Source organism: Leopardus geoffroyi, chromosome B3 (assembly GCF_018350155.1).
Source record: "Leopardus geoffroyi isolate Oge1 chromosome B3, O.geoffroyi_Oge1_pat1.0, whole genome shotgun sequence".
NCBI lineage: Eukaryota > Metazoa > Chordata > Mammalia > Carnivora > Felidae > Leopardus > Leopardus geoffroyi.
Genome location: NC_059337.1, coordinates 110,562,411 through 110,580,814, shown reverse-complemented (window position 1 = coordinate 110,580,814; position 18,404 = coordinate 110,562,411). Strand labels below are relative to the sequence as shown.

The 18,404-nt window shown below is 42.2% G+C and overlaps 1 protein-coding gene across 1 annotated transcript in view; it reads right to left on the bottom strand.

The window, feature by feature from the left end:
* SYNE2 (spectrin repeat containing nuclear envelope protein 2) overlaps positions 1–18,404 on the bottom strand; it is a 349,558-nt gene that overhangs the window by 77,976 nt on the left and 253,178 nt on the right. Inside the window, 11 exon segments of the mRNA XM_045451206.1 lie at positions 1,943–2,089; positions 2,505–2,687; positions 4,167–4,299; positions 5,224–5,420; positions 8,909–9,040; positions 10,359–10,532; positions 12,869–13,069; positions 13,239–13,358; positions 14,238–14,339; positions 16,327–16,536; positions 16,696–16,848. Of these exon segments, the coding sequence (XP_045307162.1) occupies positions 1,943–2,089; positions 2,505–2,687; positions 4,167–4,299; positions 5,224–5,420; positions 8,909–9,040; positions 10,359–10,532; positions 12,869–13,069; positions 13,239–13,358; positions 14,238–14,339; positions 16,327–16,536; positions 16,696–16,848 (1,752 nt within the window).

Below are 18,404 nucleotides of genomic sequence, written 5' to 3'. Positions count from 1 at the left end.
AAATACAACGTGGGGCGCCTGGGTGGCTCAGTCGGTTGAGCGTCTGACTTCGGCTCAGGTCACGATCTGGCGGTCCGTGAGTTCGAGCCCCGTGTCGGGCTCTGGGCTGATGGCTCGGAGCCTGGAGCCTGCTTCCGATTCTGTGTCTCCCTCTCTCTCTCTGCCCCTCCCCCGTTCATGCTCTGTCTCGCTCTGCCTCAAAAATAAATAAACAGGGGCGCCTGGGTGGCGCAGTCGGTTAAGCGTCCGACTTCAGCCAGGTCACGATCTCGCGGTCCGTGAGTTCGAGCCCCGCGTCAGGCTCTGGGCTGATGGCTCAGAGCCTGGAGCCTGTTTCCGATTCTGTGTCTCCCTCTCTCTCTGCCCCTCCCCCGTTCATGCTCTGTCTCTCTCTGTCCCAAAAATAAATAAACGTTGAAAAAAAAAAATTTTTTTTTTTAAAATTAAAAAAAAAAACATTAAAAAAAAATTAAAAAAAAAAATAAATAAATACAACGTAAAAAAAAAAAAAAAGAAAAAAAAGAAAAAGAAAACCCAGGACATTAAGGAACTTTGCCAGCTTAGTAGCTTCTCTGTTCTGTAGCAAGCCTAAAAACACCCAGGGCCAAGCATGTTTCTGTCAAGTCGGATACTTATTAAGCTTATCCTCGTAAGTCCTAACATCCCTCTGGGGGCATCAGGGGAAAAACTATGTGGTATATGCTAGGTTACAAGAGCGTAGAAGAATACATGCATGTGGACCCTCCAAAGATTCTACTACTCCCCGAAGTGAGGATGTGCTAGTATGTAAAAGTAAAATCCTTGCTAACATCATGCCTCGTGACCAAAGTATTTGTCCTCTGCCTACCAGAAGCTACATCCATCAGCCTGTGAGGTCTTGGAAAGCAAAGACCAGAGACTTCATTGATCTCCTGAGTTCCTAGTGGTGAACACATTACCTGGTACACAATAAATGTTTGTGTGTGGCTTATTAAGTGTGAGTTAAATCTATCTGAAGTCAAATATCACAGAGAAGGCCACATTTATATGTATTTGTAGAAAGGTATCAGCTTTTCCTTATGCATTCTCTTACGCAAAGGACATTGACTTAACACCTGTTGGATGCCAGGTCCTGGGCTAGGTGTGCTGTTTCAGGGAGGTGAAAGATTGGCCCTGCTCTCAAGAAGGAGACAGGCAAGTAAGCAAATAATTATCACACCCTGGAGACGCCTAATCCTAGAAAGTGAACTCGACTGGCTGGGAGAGTCAGGAGTAGATTTCCAAATCAGGAGATACTTGAGGAGAGTTTTGAAAGATGAACTAAGAGCATTTCTACGGCTACAAGTGGGGCACTAGAATTCCAGGTTGAAGGTGTAGCATGTACAAAAGCAGAAGCCGGGGCGCCTGGGTGGCTCAGTCGGTTAAGCCTCCGACTTTGGCTCAGGTCATGATCTCACGGTTCGTGAGTTCGAGCCCCGTGTCAGGCTCTGTGCTGACAGCTCAGAGCCTGGAACCTGTTTCAGAGTCTGTGTCTCCCTCTCTCTCTCTCTGACCCTCCCCCATTCATGCTCTGTCTCTCTCTGTCTCAAAAATAAATAAATGTTAAAAAAAAAATTTTTCAAAAGCAGAAGCCGGGAGAACACCAGATGCAGCGGGTTCATTCGGGTCAGGCAGAGTCCAGGATCTATATCGGGGAATGAAAAGATGAGGCTGGAGAAGTAAAGAGGGGCCAGGGCAAGTTAAAAGCTCGGATTCTGTCCTGTGGTGATAGGAGCTCTCAAAGGAAACGAGGCAGAATAGAAAAAGTATACTAACGTCTGTCTAGAATCATCCAATATCCCATTCCCCACGCCTGGAATCAGTTCTTCTAAAGCACACCACACTGGTCTCTTTGGTATTTCCCTTCCGACTGACTTGCCTTCTTAGTTAACGAGCAAGCTTGTGGCTCTTTTCGTATAATTACCTTGTACTTCTGAAGAAGGTTTTTAACTTGAGATGCGGAACTCAGAGAATGCTCACGGTCTTCATCTGCGGTCTGATGTTCCACATCGTTCATCCAGCTAATCATTTCTGTGATTGCTTTACGAGATGGCAATTTCTCCATCTGGAGCTGCAAGGACAAAATGATTTCCATTTAATTACCTGCAGTTGACAAAATGAATCGGGGCATCACTAAAGACGGTATCTGGTTTGATAAAAGGTCTTGCTACATAATTATGCAGGTTGCTCACAAAAACAAACCCGGCATTCAAGCTTAGGATAAGTGACCCCAAAACAATGACGATGACCTTCACATAAAGGAACACAGTGATGCAGATAAACTGGGAAATAAAGTAATTAAGCCTGATTTCTCCGGTAAGAAAGATCCCACTGGAGGAGAGTCCAGTAATTAAGACCCATATTCAGTGGTGCCAGAGGAAAATAGATAGTGTCAATGAAAATTATTGAGTCAGAGAAATAATTTTAAAGGAGTTGTGAGCTAACAAGTGAATGCTAATTTAAATGCTGCGTCTTTAAATACTTACCTGGTGAAGTTTTTCTTGAATATCTGGAAGTTGAGTTATGAGCGTTGTCCATTTCTGTTCAAACTGCGCTAAAGAAGCTCTCAGGGTAGCCGTATCGGCTTCTTTCAGGTGAAGAAGCTGATTCCCAGTACTTATAACCACGGTCTTCAAGGAGGACTTGTCATCTAGTTCCTTTGAAAACTCCTAGAGGAAACAGCGTGAAAATTTAGAAACATTAAAAATTTGCAAACAGCAAAGAATAACTAAGAGTCAGAATAACTGGTTAGAGTCCCAAACTAAGTACATGAACTCAATTCAAACTGCTAATGCTTGCGTGTGTATCTATAGGTGTGTGTGTGCTCACGAGTGCGTGTGTGCACGCGTGCATGCACACACCCAAACCCACACTTTTCCTACTAAGTGTCAGGCACTGTTCCAGGCATTAGGTAAATAGTGGGGAACAAAAGAGAAGGAATTCCTGACCCTTGAGTGGCTTATAATCTAATGGATTAATATTTTTTTTTAAAAAAGACCAATCAGGGGCACTTGGGTGGCTCAGTGGGTTAAGCGTCTGACCTTGGCTCAGGTCATGATCTCCTGGTTTATGAGTTTGAGCCCCATGACAGGCTCTGGGCTCACAGCTCAGAGCGTGGAGCCAGCTTCAGATTCTGTGTCTCCCTCTCTCTCTGCCCCTCCCCTGCTTACACTCCATCTCACTCTCTCTCTCTCAAAAATAAATAAGTATTTTTAAAAATTAAAAAAAAATCAAGTAATAAAATAAAAAAGACCTATCATTTCAACGTTAAGAGAAACAGAACACAAAGTTCCTATTAAATGAACTAAATGCAACTGATTTTTAACTAAAATATTTGAAAACTTTCCTTTGTATTTGTGGGGATTTTCAAACATATTTTTCAATAATTACATTTTAATACCAAAGTGGGTGATCATTGCTATAAAATAAGAAAAACAGACAAGAAAAGAATACGGGAAAGGAATTTATGTTAGAAAGTTTTATAAATTTATATTACAGAAGTAATAGTTTCCTTTCTTCAAAAAAATAAAGCTCAAAACAATAGAACATTTTAGTAGAAATGTCAGTTCTGCCTATGACAATTTACAACCATGTATCTATTAACTTTAACATTTATGAATTAATAAGTCTGTTAAGTTTTGGGGGAAAAGCAGGGGAGTTATTTCCTGCATTTAAAAAGCATGCTTCATGTCAGAGAAACTTTTACTTTTATATATATTTTATAGGTTCAAATAAAAATCTACTTTATCATTGTTTTATTTTATTTTTAAATACTTACTTTGAGAGGGAGAGAGAGAGAGCATGCACACAGGGGAGAGGCAAAGAGAGAGTAGAGAGAGAGAATCCCAAGCAGGTTCCACTGTCAGCACAGAGCCTGATGCAGGGCTTGAACTCACAAATCATGAGATCACCACCTGAGCTGAAATCAAGAGCTGGATGTTTAACTGACTAAGCCAGCCAGGTGTCCCTATCGTAAATATATAAATGACCGCTATAAACAAATAGCTCTAAGTTTGAAGAATGATATTACCCTAAATTTTATCCCTTATCCACAAATGATTATGGAGACTATCGCATTGACCCTGGTCATTTTCCCCTGATATTTATTTCTGGCAATAATTATCTGAGCATATTTTATCATAACTTACAAAAAAACTGTTTAGGTTGCTTCTGATTGTATCCAAGTCCTGAGACACATTGAGGGATTGTTCTTTCCAGTAATTCAGAGTTTGCTGAGAAGATTCCAACCACTTGGTTAACTGATCTGAATCTCTGTTATAACTAACAGGAATAAAGTGAGAGAGAAAGAAAATTAGAAACGTACTCTATGGGTGATACGCATCGTTGGCAATTTTTTTCTCATTTTACTTTATGTTTTCCTGTGTTGATCAGCTCTATTATTCAAAAAATCATGATGTTTTAAGAATTATACCCTGTTTTATCCCATGCCCCAAATCTGACACTCCTGGCATTTTGTAGGACTCTGTTATGACTATTCTAGAACAAATGAGCATTTTAAAGTCTAAAACATTTTATTACAGCTACACAAAAATAAACCCATGGGTAAGGACAGCGATTATTTCTGTTCATTAAATGTTGTTGACAGATTTGTTTATAGTAAAAATATAACCAGCATTTGTATAAGTTGCATAACAGTAAACTTATTGGCTAGATTCCAACATATTTATAGGAAACGAAGGAAAATATTGAGAATGCTACCCCTCTTGTAACTCTTAAACTTCTCTAAGACAGGTCCCTAAGAGGCACAGAGGAGGAGATTCAAACGTTCTATGCTCTCTACCTTCCTCAAGGAGTTCAAGATTAGATCCACTAAACAAACAAAATTCTCTGAAGAACTCTGAAGGCTTTTTCAAACTATTCTGTGAGCTAAGATTATTATTTTTTAATTTAAAACCTTTTTAGAGAGTAGGAAAGAGCAACACCGTGGTATAAAGGTCACATGTACAATTTCACAACATAATTCTTACTTTTCACTGAACTGATTACATGTCATCTTGAGTCTGGCAAACCAACCTCAGAGATCCTAGATCGCATCTGGCCCAGAAGAGGGACCCAAGTGCTTAAATTGTTGACGACAAACCTTACAGTAGAGAGACTGCAGGTAAAATGTGGTCGACTGCATGATCCTCTGAGGTTTTTGGCCACCTGAAAATCTGACCTCAACCCATCCCTAAGAAAACATACCTGAGCAGATGCTTGAGAAGCGTTTGTAGTCTGTGCAGTTCATGGTCAATTTTTTTGTTTAGGGCCAACCACTGCTCTTCTAGTTTCGCAATCTGGCCCTCTAGTTCAGGACAGCTCACGGAGGCCACCAGCTCTCTGCCTTCATTCAGAGTCTGGTAAAGCCGGGCGTGCTTTTCATCAATGTTTCTTTTTATTTGCTACAAAAAGTCAAGTCACAGAATGAATTATTTAAAAATGAAGCCAGTCCATCTATTGACAAATACTTCAGTAGAGGCTACTGAAGAAACAAGAACACTGTCCTAACCCTCAAGACTCTTGCAGTCTGGCTGAAGAAACGTGATTCGCGTTTTATTGATCACCTTTCATGATGAGACTGTCCAACTAATGCATTTCTACGGCACATTTCTTCAGTTCTATAGACTTACACATACCAACAGAAAACAAAATGTCACGGCTTTAGACTTGAGAATTCTCCACCTACAAGTAAAAAACAAGCTGGCAGTCTACGGGGCACGTTCAACTTGTGGACAGGTTTTGTGTGACTTAAAGATTATTTTGAAAACCAGGATATTTTACATAGAAATCAGGATTTCCTGTGACTCGGAGAAAACCGGAAATCTAGCACCCTGGGGCTACACCTTGATGTGGCACAGATGGCCTAGAATTGGGCAGCCAGGCTTCCTTTAGAAGGGCTTGGTCTCTTTGACATTCTGCCACGACAGTCCCCACCACCCTCCGAACACAGAGCCAGTCAACGTCCATATTTCTGTTCTCGTCTAGCCCCTGTTAGAACTTTACATTGCAAATAGGTTTGAAGGGGATGAGAAAACATTTATCATCCCTTAGACCCGCATAGTAGAAAAAAACTCATTTCTAGAGTCTTCTAAGTGTAAGGATTCAACAGGGAGAAAGGAAGAGGACTTTAGAAGAATAAATTAGTACATCACTAATCCAACTTCATGAAAAGAAAATCGTTAGAACAGCAATACAACGACCCCTTGAAGAGAACTCTGTCTAAAGGCAATTACCTTCCACCACTGGGTTCAGCTACTGACACTTATCCTGACAGCTACTGAAATTTAATCTTCAAAAATAAATTATAATCAAAATACAATTTTCCCAACTAACTTAAGCCTTTTAAAAATCACTAAAGAATTCTACTTCCAATGCCCTTTCCACCACTCTCATTTTTTTTTTTTAAACATTTATTTATTATTGAGAGACAGAGAGACACAGAGCATGAGCAGGGGAGGGGTAGAGCGAGAGGGAGACATAGAATTTGAAGCAGGCTCCAGGCTCTGAGCTGTCAGCACAGAGTCCGATGCGGGGCTCGAACTCACAAACTGTGAGATCATGACCTGAGCCAAAGTCGGTCGCTTAACCAACTGAGCCACCCAGGCGCCCCAACCACCACTCTCATTTGTAATCCCCTCTTCTCATCTGAGTTGGCATGTGAAAATAAAATGTCCAACATCTGTAAAAAAAAAAAAAACAAAAAAAAACAACAGTTCTAGGGGCACCTGGGTGGCTCAGTCGGTTAAGCATCCGACTCTTGATTTCTGCTCAGGTCATGATCTCACAGTTCGTGAGTTCGAGCCCTGCATCGGGCTCTGTGTTGACAGTGGGGAGCCTGGTTGGGATTCTCTCTCTCTCTCTCTCTCTCTCTCTCTCTCTCTCTCTTTGTCTCTCCACGCCCCTCCCCCACTTTCACTATTTCTCTCAAAATAAACAAACTTAAGAAAAAAGTTCTGGGGTCTCTGGGTGGCTCAGTCAGCTGAGCATCTGACTTTGGCTCAGGTCATGATCTCACAGTTGGTGGGTTGGAGCCCCGTGTCAGGCTCGGCGCTGACAGCTCAGAGCCCGGAGCCTGCTTCGGATGCTGCGTCTCCCTCTCTCTCTGCCCCTCCCCCACTGATGCTCTCTCTTTCAAAGATAAGTAAACATTAAAAAAAAAAGCTCTAATTTCCCAAGCCTTCAGTGCAAGACCAAGACACTTCATCTTTAGATCATCCCTGAGAATTTTTAATTACCCCATTTTATACACAGGAGTCAGACTGCAATAGTCACTCAGCACATGAGGTGCCGAGCCAGCATTTAAATGAGGTTTGCTCAACTGCAGAGGCCACACAGATGCTATGTTCCGTGGCCCACAGATGTTCACCGATCAAAATACATGCAAATCTCTCCATGACGCAGAACACTGAGAACGACCTGAAGAAGTCCATAAGTGAGATGGGCTTTACAAGGTATCTTTTTTATTCTTTTTTTTTTTTTTTTTTGAGAGAGAGAGAGAGAGAGAGAAACCGTGTGTGTGTGTGTGTGTGTGTGTGTGTGTGTGAGAGAGAGAGAGAGAGAGAGAGAGAGAGCCAGGAAGAGCGGCAGAGGGAGACAGAGAATCCCAAGGGGCTTGATCCCACGACCCTGGGATCATGACCTGGGCTGAAATCAAGAGTCAGATGCTTGACCGACTGAGCCACCCAGGTGCCTCATATCTCTCTCTTTTAGTTTGACGAATTTATTTAAGAGTTTTAGAACAATTATTTCAGTTTTTAAAAATCTCAAATTTAACAGATTCACAGGTTGCACTTTAAGGGACATGATCCCTTGTCCACCTGAGAGAGGTGGGCTAATACAAACAGTTCCTTAACATAATGAGGTTTAAAATGCCGTTTTCAACTGCCTTCTCTTAGCTCTTTGGATGTACTTCTGCATCCCCAGGCTAACAAAGAATTAAGCAGCAGCTTCCCACCCCCAGAAGATTCAGATTTATCTTAAAGTTAAGCTCAATCGGACAAGATGGCAAAGAGATCAATTGTACCTTTCTAGGCATCTAGATAGCAGGACTACAGTGTCCGTCTCTTTGCAAAACGTTCCTTATAGGAGCTTAAATGCTACTGAGGAATGCCAGGGTCCTGCCAAGGATTTCATTTTCCGTCCGGTCTATTCAGGCAACAAACCTACTCTTGAAGTTTCGAAGTTGGCATTTGATAACCACGCCCAGCATCACAACTCAGAGGCTGACAACACATTTGAAAGTTAAAACTAAATATTTCAAGTTTCTGTCGAGAAGACTTAAAACTCGTTTTCTCGTTGGTCATGATCTCAAGGCCACTTGAAAACTACTCTAGGGTTCTATCTTTTCTATGGCATCGAAGTTTGGGACACAGAGACTTGGATGATAACACTAAATGTTACACACAAAACATTTTGTTTGAAGTCTTTTTATAATGCTGGTGGCAGGTGACAGATTATCGCCTGTCTCAGAGGCTATGTCCAAACAGGGCTTCACCGAAGTAAGAAAACCACGTGTAGGTTTAGTGGCCCATGGTTTACAACGTTCTTTCTGTACTTTGGCTCATTTCCATACCCACTGACATCCACTTCCTGAGACAGGTAGGAGAACTAGCGTGATTCCCTACAGTATACAAAGAAACTGAGACTTAGAGACAAAAAGTTGACACGCTTGACAGGTGAGAGCCAGGACTCGTACCCAGCACCTCGACCCCAAGCCTCCAGTATAATGAAAGACTCAAAATCAAATCCACGGGTTCCCTGAATATCAGTCTAATAGTGCATGGTGTGAGGAACAACACTTCAAATTCAAAGTCGAGCAATTTAGTCAAAAGAAAAGAAAACGCAAAGTGCTACGGACGCTGCCTCTGACGGATTCAACGGCGCAAAATACCTGGTAAAATGAAATCCTTTCCACTAATCTTTCCTCTGTCTCTTCCACCAGACTCACAGAGGGCAACGTAGATACAAGAATTTCCAGATCCTTTTCAAGAGATGCATAGTTTTCATCAAATTCTTCCCATTTCTAGAGAATCAAGAACATAATATCAGTGGGAGCCCTTTTCTAGATTCATTCCAGCCAATGACAAAATCGATCATACGAAATAAAAACGAACTGAGACCACACGAACTTCAAGCACAGATTCCAGGGGTTTCTGAGAGATATAACCTACTCTCGTAAGAACTCAGGGTCCGATGGAAAACAATTCCGTTGCCTTTGTGGAGAGGGTTTTGAAAAATCCAGTTGGCATTAGTGTTTTATGCTTGTCTCATCAAACTGAGTAAGGACCAAGATTAAGTGAGAGGGTTACACCTCTCAGCCTGCACCTCTGTGGAGACCTCAGAGTCGGAAGAGAGCCGTTCTCACACTTGGAAAGGAAGGGGCTAACTTTTAAAGCTTATCTCAGCAGAGGCTCCGAGTAGGTTGCTTCTACCCTCTCTGCTCCAACCCCTAGCCCACTGAACATTACCCTGTGATGCTGCTAGAAGCAGAATTCCACTGTTGGAGGAATGTGGGCTTACACTTCATTAGGAGAGTACTATTTCCTTAGGTTGAGTCTTGCCTTGTCCCAGTTCTATGTCTATAGAAGCCCACCACTAGGACCTCAGCACGCTACAGAGCTGACTTACGGACACTAAATATCACCTGCTGGAAAAAGAACCACCTTATTGATTCTCTTATCTACCGAAGTAGTGGGTCATGTGACTGTGAGGGGCACTCTTTGGGCTCAGGGGTGGGGGGGGTCTCTTTTTTTAAATACCATGAAATATTACTAGAAATATCAATTTGACAAGCTAACCAGAAAATTGATTTCATTAGCCTAACATAACATGATCACATTATAAAGTTGAAGATTTCCTTGCTTTTGGGTTACTTCCTTTAAGTGCTAACATCCATGGTGTGTAAGAAGTTAAAGGTGAGAACTTTCAAACGGAGAAAGAACTTGATGCAAACAATTTTCTTCTTGGATTTAAGACTACCAGGAGTCCACTCCAGCAGCAGAACATCCGGACCTGCCCTCTTTGGGGAGCACAGTTTCTGAACCACCATTTCATCCAAATGACCTCTTTCTGGATCTCAAAGTGTGCTTCCAATTTTGTTTATTTGCACACAAACCTAGAAGGTGGAAAGACATGCCATCCCCTCGTTCCCGCGTGCGGGATCTCAGCAACTATTTCATTCCGGGAGCAGCAGTCAGGACTAGAACAGGCTTCCATCTCCTCAGTGTTAGTTCCCACTTAACTACTGCTTAATGGTAACTCGACACCTCTGGACACCAGCAGGTGGTGGTCCAAGGTCCAGAAGTCCAGGGTTAAGCACAACGTTTACATATCTCAAGTACCTGCAATAAACTTTGCAGCTTTATTCCACGTTGGTGTGACTTTTGTTCCAGTAATTTAATTTCTTGTATTTGTTCTGCCCAAAATGTGTCTTTCTTTTGCAGTAAAGAAGGAGGCATTCTGTTGGAGTATGTTTGGATCAACAGCATGTCAGCAACAAGCTTCTGGAAAAAAAGCTGTAAAATGGACAAGACTTGTTATTTATTTATTTCTACATCGTGAAACTTAAAAACTGAGTTACTTCAACTTTTTATACAGGTGTATTTACTTTTATTTATTTATTTTTAATTAAAAAACTTTTTTTTTTAATGTTTGTTTATTTTTGAGAGAGAGACAGACAGAGTGTGAGCCGGGGAGGGGCAGAGAGAGAGGGAGACACAGAATCTGAAGCAGGCTCCAGGCTCTGAGCTGTCAGCACAGAGCCAGACGTGGGGCTTGAACCCACAAACTGTGAGATCATGACCTGAGCCGAAGTCGGACGCTTAGCCCACTGAGCCACCCAGGCACCCCTAATTTTTTTTCTAACATTTATTTATTTTCAAGAGACAGAGACAGAGTGTGAGTGGGGGAGGGGCAAAGAGAGAGGGAAACACAGAATCTGAAGCAGGCTCCAGGCTCTGAGCTGTCAGCACAGAGCCCAACGTGGGGCTCAAACCCATGATCTCACTAGATCATGTCCTGAGCTGAGGTCGGATGCTTAACTGACTGAGCCACCCAGGCGCCCCAGGTGTAGTTGCCTTTAAATCCCAAGACGGCCATGCAGAGTCACACATAAGAGGAAAGAAAAAGAAAATTGACTGTGTACCCATTAGTCTTTAACACTAATGGCATTTTAACAAGTCATAAAGAAAAATCCTCCTAAGTAACATTTTCCATAAAACAGTCCATGTTAAAGGGCAAACAGTGTTAGCCAATTTCAATTTCCAGTGAGATCTTCCTAAATCAGTTACTCTGAGTTTTTAATTTTTTTTTTTAAATCTTTATGTATTTTTGAGAGAGAGACCACATGTAAGCAAGGGAGGAGCAGAGAGAGAGGGAGATACAGAACCCGAAGCTGGCTCCAGGCTCTGAGCTGTCAGCACAGAGCCTGACATGGGGCTGGAACTCATGAACCATGAGATCTCGACCTGAGCTGAAGTCGGACACTTAAAACCGACTGGCCACCCAGGCACCCCCCAGTTACTCTAAGTTTTAAGAAACTTTACAAAAAGGTCGATACTGACATGGCCGATTAATTTCAAGACACTAAATTGGATGGATAGATGAGTGAGCCCAAGAAGCCCGCACATGGAACAGCCAGAGATTCCTACACTCTGGCTTGATTTTCTACTCAATAACATGGCCAAGTACAAGGAATTTGTTGACAGGGTCTGTTGGGACCCTGGTATGTAAAAGCTCCCAGAACAACACTTTAAGAACCTTTACACAGGAAGTCTTTAGCTTCACATGGTTCTCCTCCATTTGTATAGTCAGCTGCCCCTTCTAATTGTCTGGAGGAACTTCTTTTTTTTTTTTTTCTTTTTTTTTTTTCTTTTTGGGACAGAGAGAGACAGAGCATGAACGGGGAGGGGCAGAGAGAGAGGGAGACACAGAATCGGAAACAGGCTCCAGGCTCTGAGCCATCAGCCCAGAGCCTGACGCGGGGCTCGAACTCACGGACCGCGAGATCGTGACCTGGCTGAAGTCGGACACTTAACCGACTGCGCCACCCAGGCGCCCCTGGAGGAACTTCTTATTCGAATCCTTTCTCCTACTCCCTTGAAAAGGGTATGTAGAAGGTTTATAAAAGCATCCAGCACAAATCCTGACACACTGTAGATATCCATAATATTATTTTTTCCTTTCCCCCTCCATTCTTTATAGAATATTTACCTTTGGATCTCTTAGAACAAGGTCTCCTTATCACACGCCTAGAGTTCAGCTTGTTGGAGGCAGAAATGGTCTTTCCCATTTTTTTTTTTTTTTTTTGCGTCAGTACTTAAATTACTACATGTCTTTAGGTGGTGATCATGAGGCTGTTGTGTAATAAAATGAATGGACAACTAAAAGATTTATTGTAGCATTACACTAGATACACATTTATATATTGAGGTATAGATATTTTTTTGGCCTCAGTTCTCAGGAAAGCCTTCCCTAATCTCCTGAATTCAATTTCCCCTCTTAAATGCTCTGAAAGCATGTGTCTCAATTTTAATTTTAAATTTGTTTGGAATGACTTGCTCATAAATGTCTCTCTTTCAACCATAAGCTCCATGAACGTAAGGAACTATATCTGTTTTCCCTCACAATCACATCCTTAGAGGTCAGCGGAGTTCCTGATATCCAGTAAGCCGTCTAATTGATGTTAGTTCAAACAAAGAGTGAATGAATGAATGAATGAACAATGTATATTTCACCAATGAATGAATGAATGGACAATGTATATTTCACCAAGGAAGAAAATGGATGCTCTATGGTTAAGTCAGAAAGACTTAAAAGTCTATGAAAAGGTAATCTGACCCACGCGTCTTACCTTGTGATTCTGTATTTGAGCCTGTAAGGCATCTTTACTTTTGGGTTGTTTTAAGTGGTCATGAGCAAGCTTTTCCTTTCCAATAGCCATTAGTTCCACCATGCCTTGCAATAAGGCATCTTGCTGGCTCTCAGTGATGAAAGGGCTGCTGAGTTCTGTGTACCGAGCTCTCAAGATTCCCCACATACTGTCAAGCACATCCTGAAAAGAAAGAACGTTTTCATCCAACCACGAAAATAATCCAGATGGAGAACAAAGCTAAACTCTCTTTGGAGAACAAACCTGAACTCTCTTTCTGGAAGAACAAGAAATTCTCACTCCCTTATAATCATAGCTATTCACTGACCGAATGTTTTCTGCTCACACATACCTCTAATTTGTAAACCTCTTGCAGTAACACATAAGGTAAACGAAGCCTCTCCCCTTCGTCTCTTAGTTTTGCCACTCGGCTCTCGGAGTTCTGCAGCTCCACTGTATACACATCTGCTTTCTACAGTGAGAGACAATGCAAAAAAGCAAACCCTTTCAGAAGCCAGAGAAGTGCGCATATTCATTGTAAAAGAATGAAACTGTACAGAAAAAATTAAGGGAAAAATGAAAGTCCCACTTCTCCCTCACCTCCAGGCTTCTCCCGGAAAATTTGTCCCCAACACGTTTGAAGCACGGACCAGAAGTACATGTGCACATCCTTAAACTTAATGAATGCACACATCACTCCGTTCTGCAGGCTGCCTCCTTACTTACCAGCTGCTCTGCAAATCAGTACAAATACCAGACTCCTTGCAAATGGACACACACTGCTTTTCTAAGAGTCTGCTCTTAATGCCTTTTGGGTTATGAAGCGTTTTTAGTTCAAGCAGTGCTGCTAGTCCATCCTTGAGTATTTATATACACGTTTCTCTATGCCCTTGTCTTCCTTCCTTAGGATAAGTGCAACCCCTATAGCACTATCTGTCCAGAGAAGGTCCTCAATTCATACTTGTTGAATAAATGAATGAAGTGAGCCTACTGTGGGTGGAAGCACATTCACACGTAAAATTCTGATTTATAGCCAACCGATCCTGAGAAGCCGGACAAATTCTCCTCCCGAGAGAATGGGGGCCTCATTTCCTAATACTCTCACTGACCCTGCACAAACTTGCATTTTTGCCTGGTTGATAGGTGACCATGGTGTTGTGTCGGTTTAATTTACTCTTCATAAGGTACTACTTATGAGATATTTTTAAAGGTCCACATAAAGAGTTCTCGTTTCTATTTGTTTACTCTAGCCTTGCCACTGCTCCCAAAGGAAAGTGCTTCAGAAACACAGCTTCTACACAAAACTCTTTGGTCCAAGGTCAGATCAGTGTAATTGTTTTGACTTGATTACCTGAAGCTGTTCATCAATACTCTGGCCACTAATTTCATTCAAAGACTGTTGTAAAGATGTTTTATTCTTAGTAAGTTGATCATACAATCGCTTTATTTCATTCTGTATAGGAAGATAAATGCAACAAACAGTAAGAATCTCATGCGGGCCCCTTTAATACCTTACAAAAAATTTAGCTGTCCTTTAATTTTTATGCTAACAGAAGTTCCAAACATATACCAAAATAGAGGAATTGCCTAGCTTTAACAATTATTGACTTGTGACTGGTCATCTCTGCTCTGTGCCCTCCCCTGAGCCTTCTTAACTATATCTAATCTCCTTCCCCTCAGAATATTTTGAAACAAATCACAGATATTTCACCACGGTAAGTTTCGGTATGTGTTTTTAAAAGATAAAGATTCCTCCCTTTAGAAACAGTACAAAATTGGGGCGCCTGAGTGGGTCAGTCGGTTAAGCGTCCAACTTCAGCTCAGGTCATGATCTCACAGCTTGGGAGTTTGAGCCCCACGTCGGGCTGTGCTGACAGCTCAGAGCCTGGAGCCTGCTTCGGATTCTGTGTCTCCCTCTCTCTCTGCCCCTCCCCTGCAAGCTTTCTGTCTCTCTCCCTCTCTCTCTCAAAAATAAACAAATGTTAAAAAAAATTTTTTTTAATATTACAAATCAACAACCATTCCCTAGTATCATTAGCTATAGGAAAGGGTTCACATTTCCTGCAAGCTTTCTGTCTCTCTCTCCCTCTCTCTCTCAAAAATAAACAAATGTTGGGGCGCCTGGGTGGCGCAGTCGGTTAAGCGTCCGACTTCAGCCAGGTCACGATCTCGCGGTCCGTGAGTTCGAGCCCTGCGTCAGGCTCTGGGCTGATGGCTCAGAGCCTGGAGCCTGTTTCCGATTCTGTGTCTCCCTCTCTCTCTGCCCCTCCCCCGTTCATGCTCTGTCTCTCTCTGTCCCAAAAATAAATAAACGTTGAAAAAAAAAAAATTTAAAAAAATAAACAAATGTTAAAAAAAAAAATTTTTTAATATTACAAATCAACAACCATTCCCTAGTATCATTAGCTATAGGAAAGGGTTCACATTTCTCTAATTAGCTATAATTTTTCCTTTTGGTTTGTTTGAATTGGAATCTAAATGAGGTCCAACAGGTTGCAAGGGACTAATACATGTGTTAAGTCTCTTGTGATCTGCAGGCTCCCCAACCATCTCTCTTGTTTATTCCTGGGGTTTTGGGTGGGATGGTGAAAACACAGGTCTTTTACTCTATACAGCTTCCCACGGTCTGGATTTGGCTGACCCCCCCCCCCCCCCCCCCCCCCCCCCCACACACACACACACAGTGCTGCAGTGCTCTTCTCTTGTGTCTATTTTGCGTGATCAGATTGAGGTCTGACTTTACGGGCAAGACTCCTTCATAAGTGGTGTTGTGTTTCATTTCTTTTTCTCTAGTTAGGAAACTACTAGAATTGTCTGTCTGCTTGCTTCAAGTCTGTCCTCTAATCCACAGTAGTTAACAACCAGGTGAATCTGCCTGAAACATACACAGACTGTCCTTCTTTTGCTCAAAAACTTTAATGGTTGGGGCGCGTGGGTGGCTCAGTCGGTTAAGCGATCGACTTCGGCTCATGTCATGATCTCACGGCTTGTGACTTTGATCCCCGCGTCAGGCTCTGTGCTGACAGCTCAGAGCCTGGAGCCTGCTTCGGATTCTGTGTCTCCCTCTGTCTCTCTACCCCTCCCTTGCTCATGCTCTGTCTCTTTCTTCTCAAAAATAAATAAAAACATTTTAAAAATTAAAAAAAAAAAAACTTTAATGGCTCCCTGTTACTGAGAAATCCTCCCCTAGGACAATCATTAATGACTAAAGGTAACACAGGAAAGAAACGGTTCATTAGCCCGATCTAACAAATTCATACCGCAACTTTGGGAAGGACCTCGCTTTCAAGTGGTCTCCAAACACAGGCACCGAACTAATCTAAAGACCTTCACAGAAAGAACCTCTCACCACTTTCCTTAGCAATTCCTAATCATGACTGCCACCAGGAATAGGAATGAATAGAAATTAGCCAAAGTAGGCTGAGTGCCTAGCCCTGTACCTGATAACTGCGGTTATAGTCGAGGCCAGCTTTTAGGGACTTGCTCCTAGAGGCAGCTGTGGCCTGGGTGTGCTCCAGGTAGACTTGGAGGTTATTAAAACATTCATGGAACAAGTCGGCGTTCTTCCCAGACCAAGTCATGGCTTTCAAAAGATCATCCTTCTTATCACCCATAGCTAAGTAAAGTTTTTTCAACTCAAGAGCCAGTGTCTGCGAAGAGGTGAGAAGGAAAGACACAGTGAATAGACTCTGACTTTAAGAGGCTTCAGCTCTGGCTTCAACAGCGTGACTTTGAGGCTTCAGCTTTGGCTTAAACAGCGGGCTGTTTGCAGCAACGGCCAACACATGGGCTTATTGGAAATTCCTTACCTCGTAGTGCACCTGCCGAGCACAGACATCCTCTCTGAAGAGCCCAGGTGTCTGCAGCATCTCCTCCACACTGGCAAGGCACTGACTGAGGGTCAGAAATAGTTCAAATAATTTTTTATCCAAATTTATGTATGTTTCTTCTGTCATGTTTTCCTGAATCAAGAGGAAAAAAGAAAAAAATAAATATTAGGATTCCTTGCCTTCCTAAGCCTCCATTTTCCCTGGTTTTGTTATGGTTTACAATTTACGTTATACTTTTTTATAATTGGTTGTTTTGAACACTTTGTGAATCAGGTAGAAGAATAAACAAATACAATTAAGATGTTAAGTCTGAGAAAAACAAGTTTAAGAAACTCAACGCTTGGTAGTGAGTAACCATTGAAATGGAATTAAAAGGTAAATAACAAAATGAAGGACTTCCTTAGCAGGGCCATCCATGTGGAAGTGTGGTCCCAAGGAAAGCATACTATCCCTCTTCCCACGGCTCCCTGCCTCCCACATTGTAAGGTAGGAGAAAGTGGGTTAATGGAATCAAGTACAGCCTGGAGAAGGAAAAGAAGACATTTGAAAGGGATGATTGGGAAGAGGTACAGTATCTTAAAGATAGATGGTAGGCATGGCATGGTAACTACAGTTAATAAATGCTGTGTTACATATTTGAAAGTTGTCAAGAGAGTAGATCTTAAAAGTTCTCATTTCAGGAAAAACATTTTTATAACTGTATGTGGTGATGGATGTTAGATTCATTGTGGTGATCCTTTCACAAAATATACAAATATTGAATCATTATGGTGGACACCTGAAGCTAATATGTCAGTTACATCTCAATAAAAAAAAGATATGGATGGGCTGTGGAGTGGGGGTGGAAATTAGAAGTGTTATGGGGCGCCTGGGTGGCGCAGTCGGTTAAGCGTCCGACTTCAGCCAGGTCACGATCTCGCGGTCCGTGAGTTCGAGCCCCGCGTCGGGCTCTGGGCTGATGGCTCAGGGCCTGGAGCCTGTTTCCGATTCTGTGTCTCCCTCTCTCTCTGCCCCTCCCCCGTTCATGCTCTGTCTCTGTCCCAAAAATAAATAAACGTTGAAAAAAAAAATTAAAAAAAAAAAAAAAAAAAAGAAGTGTTATATATAGGCTGATTGTGAGAATTAAGGCCATCCTTAGATGTACAACTTCAAGGGAGGCACCTAGGGTTGTGCGATTGTGTCCTAGTGAGTTTGGGAGCCACAAGGTCTCCTTATATTTTAGCATAAGCTGTTGGAGCCACCTCTTTTTCTTTACCAATGAACACCATGAATTCTTGACCAGGCACAAGATATTTAGAAGCACGCGAAAGCTAGTAATCACCCCAATTTAGATTCTATTTCCTATGGTCTTCTCTGGTTGATACTTAACATTACCCAGCACACCGTTTCAGCATGCAGCTTAGTCAAGGTTGGAAATCTTGTCAATACTCCCCTCCTTCCTTACCCTTCCAATCACAGAGCACCACTGCAGACAGTACTAATCAACAACGATCCTCGTTCCTGCCGATCTTAGACTTGGGTTCAATGGTCTTTGTACATGGTGGTCTCGGCAGGTCCTACCACATTCATCAGAGTCGGCAAGGGATAAACTCTACTTGCAATTCTAGGACCCATTCTACCATGGATTCTACCATTTATTCAATTTAAAAAATGATGGCTAATTTACAATGTCACATTTCCCTTCTTTT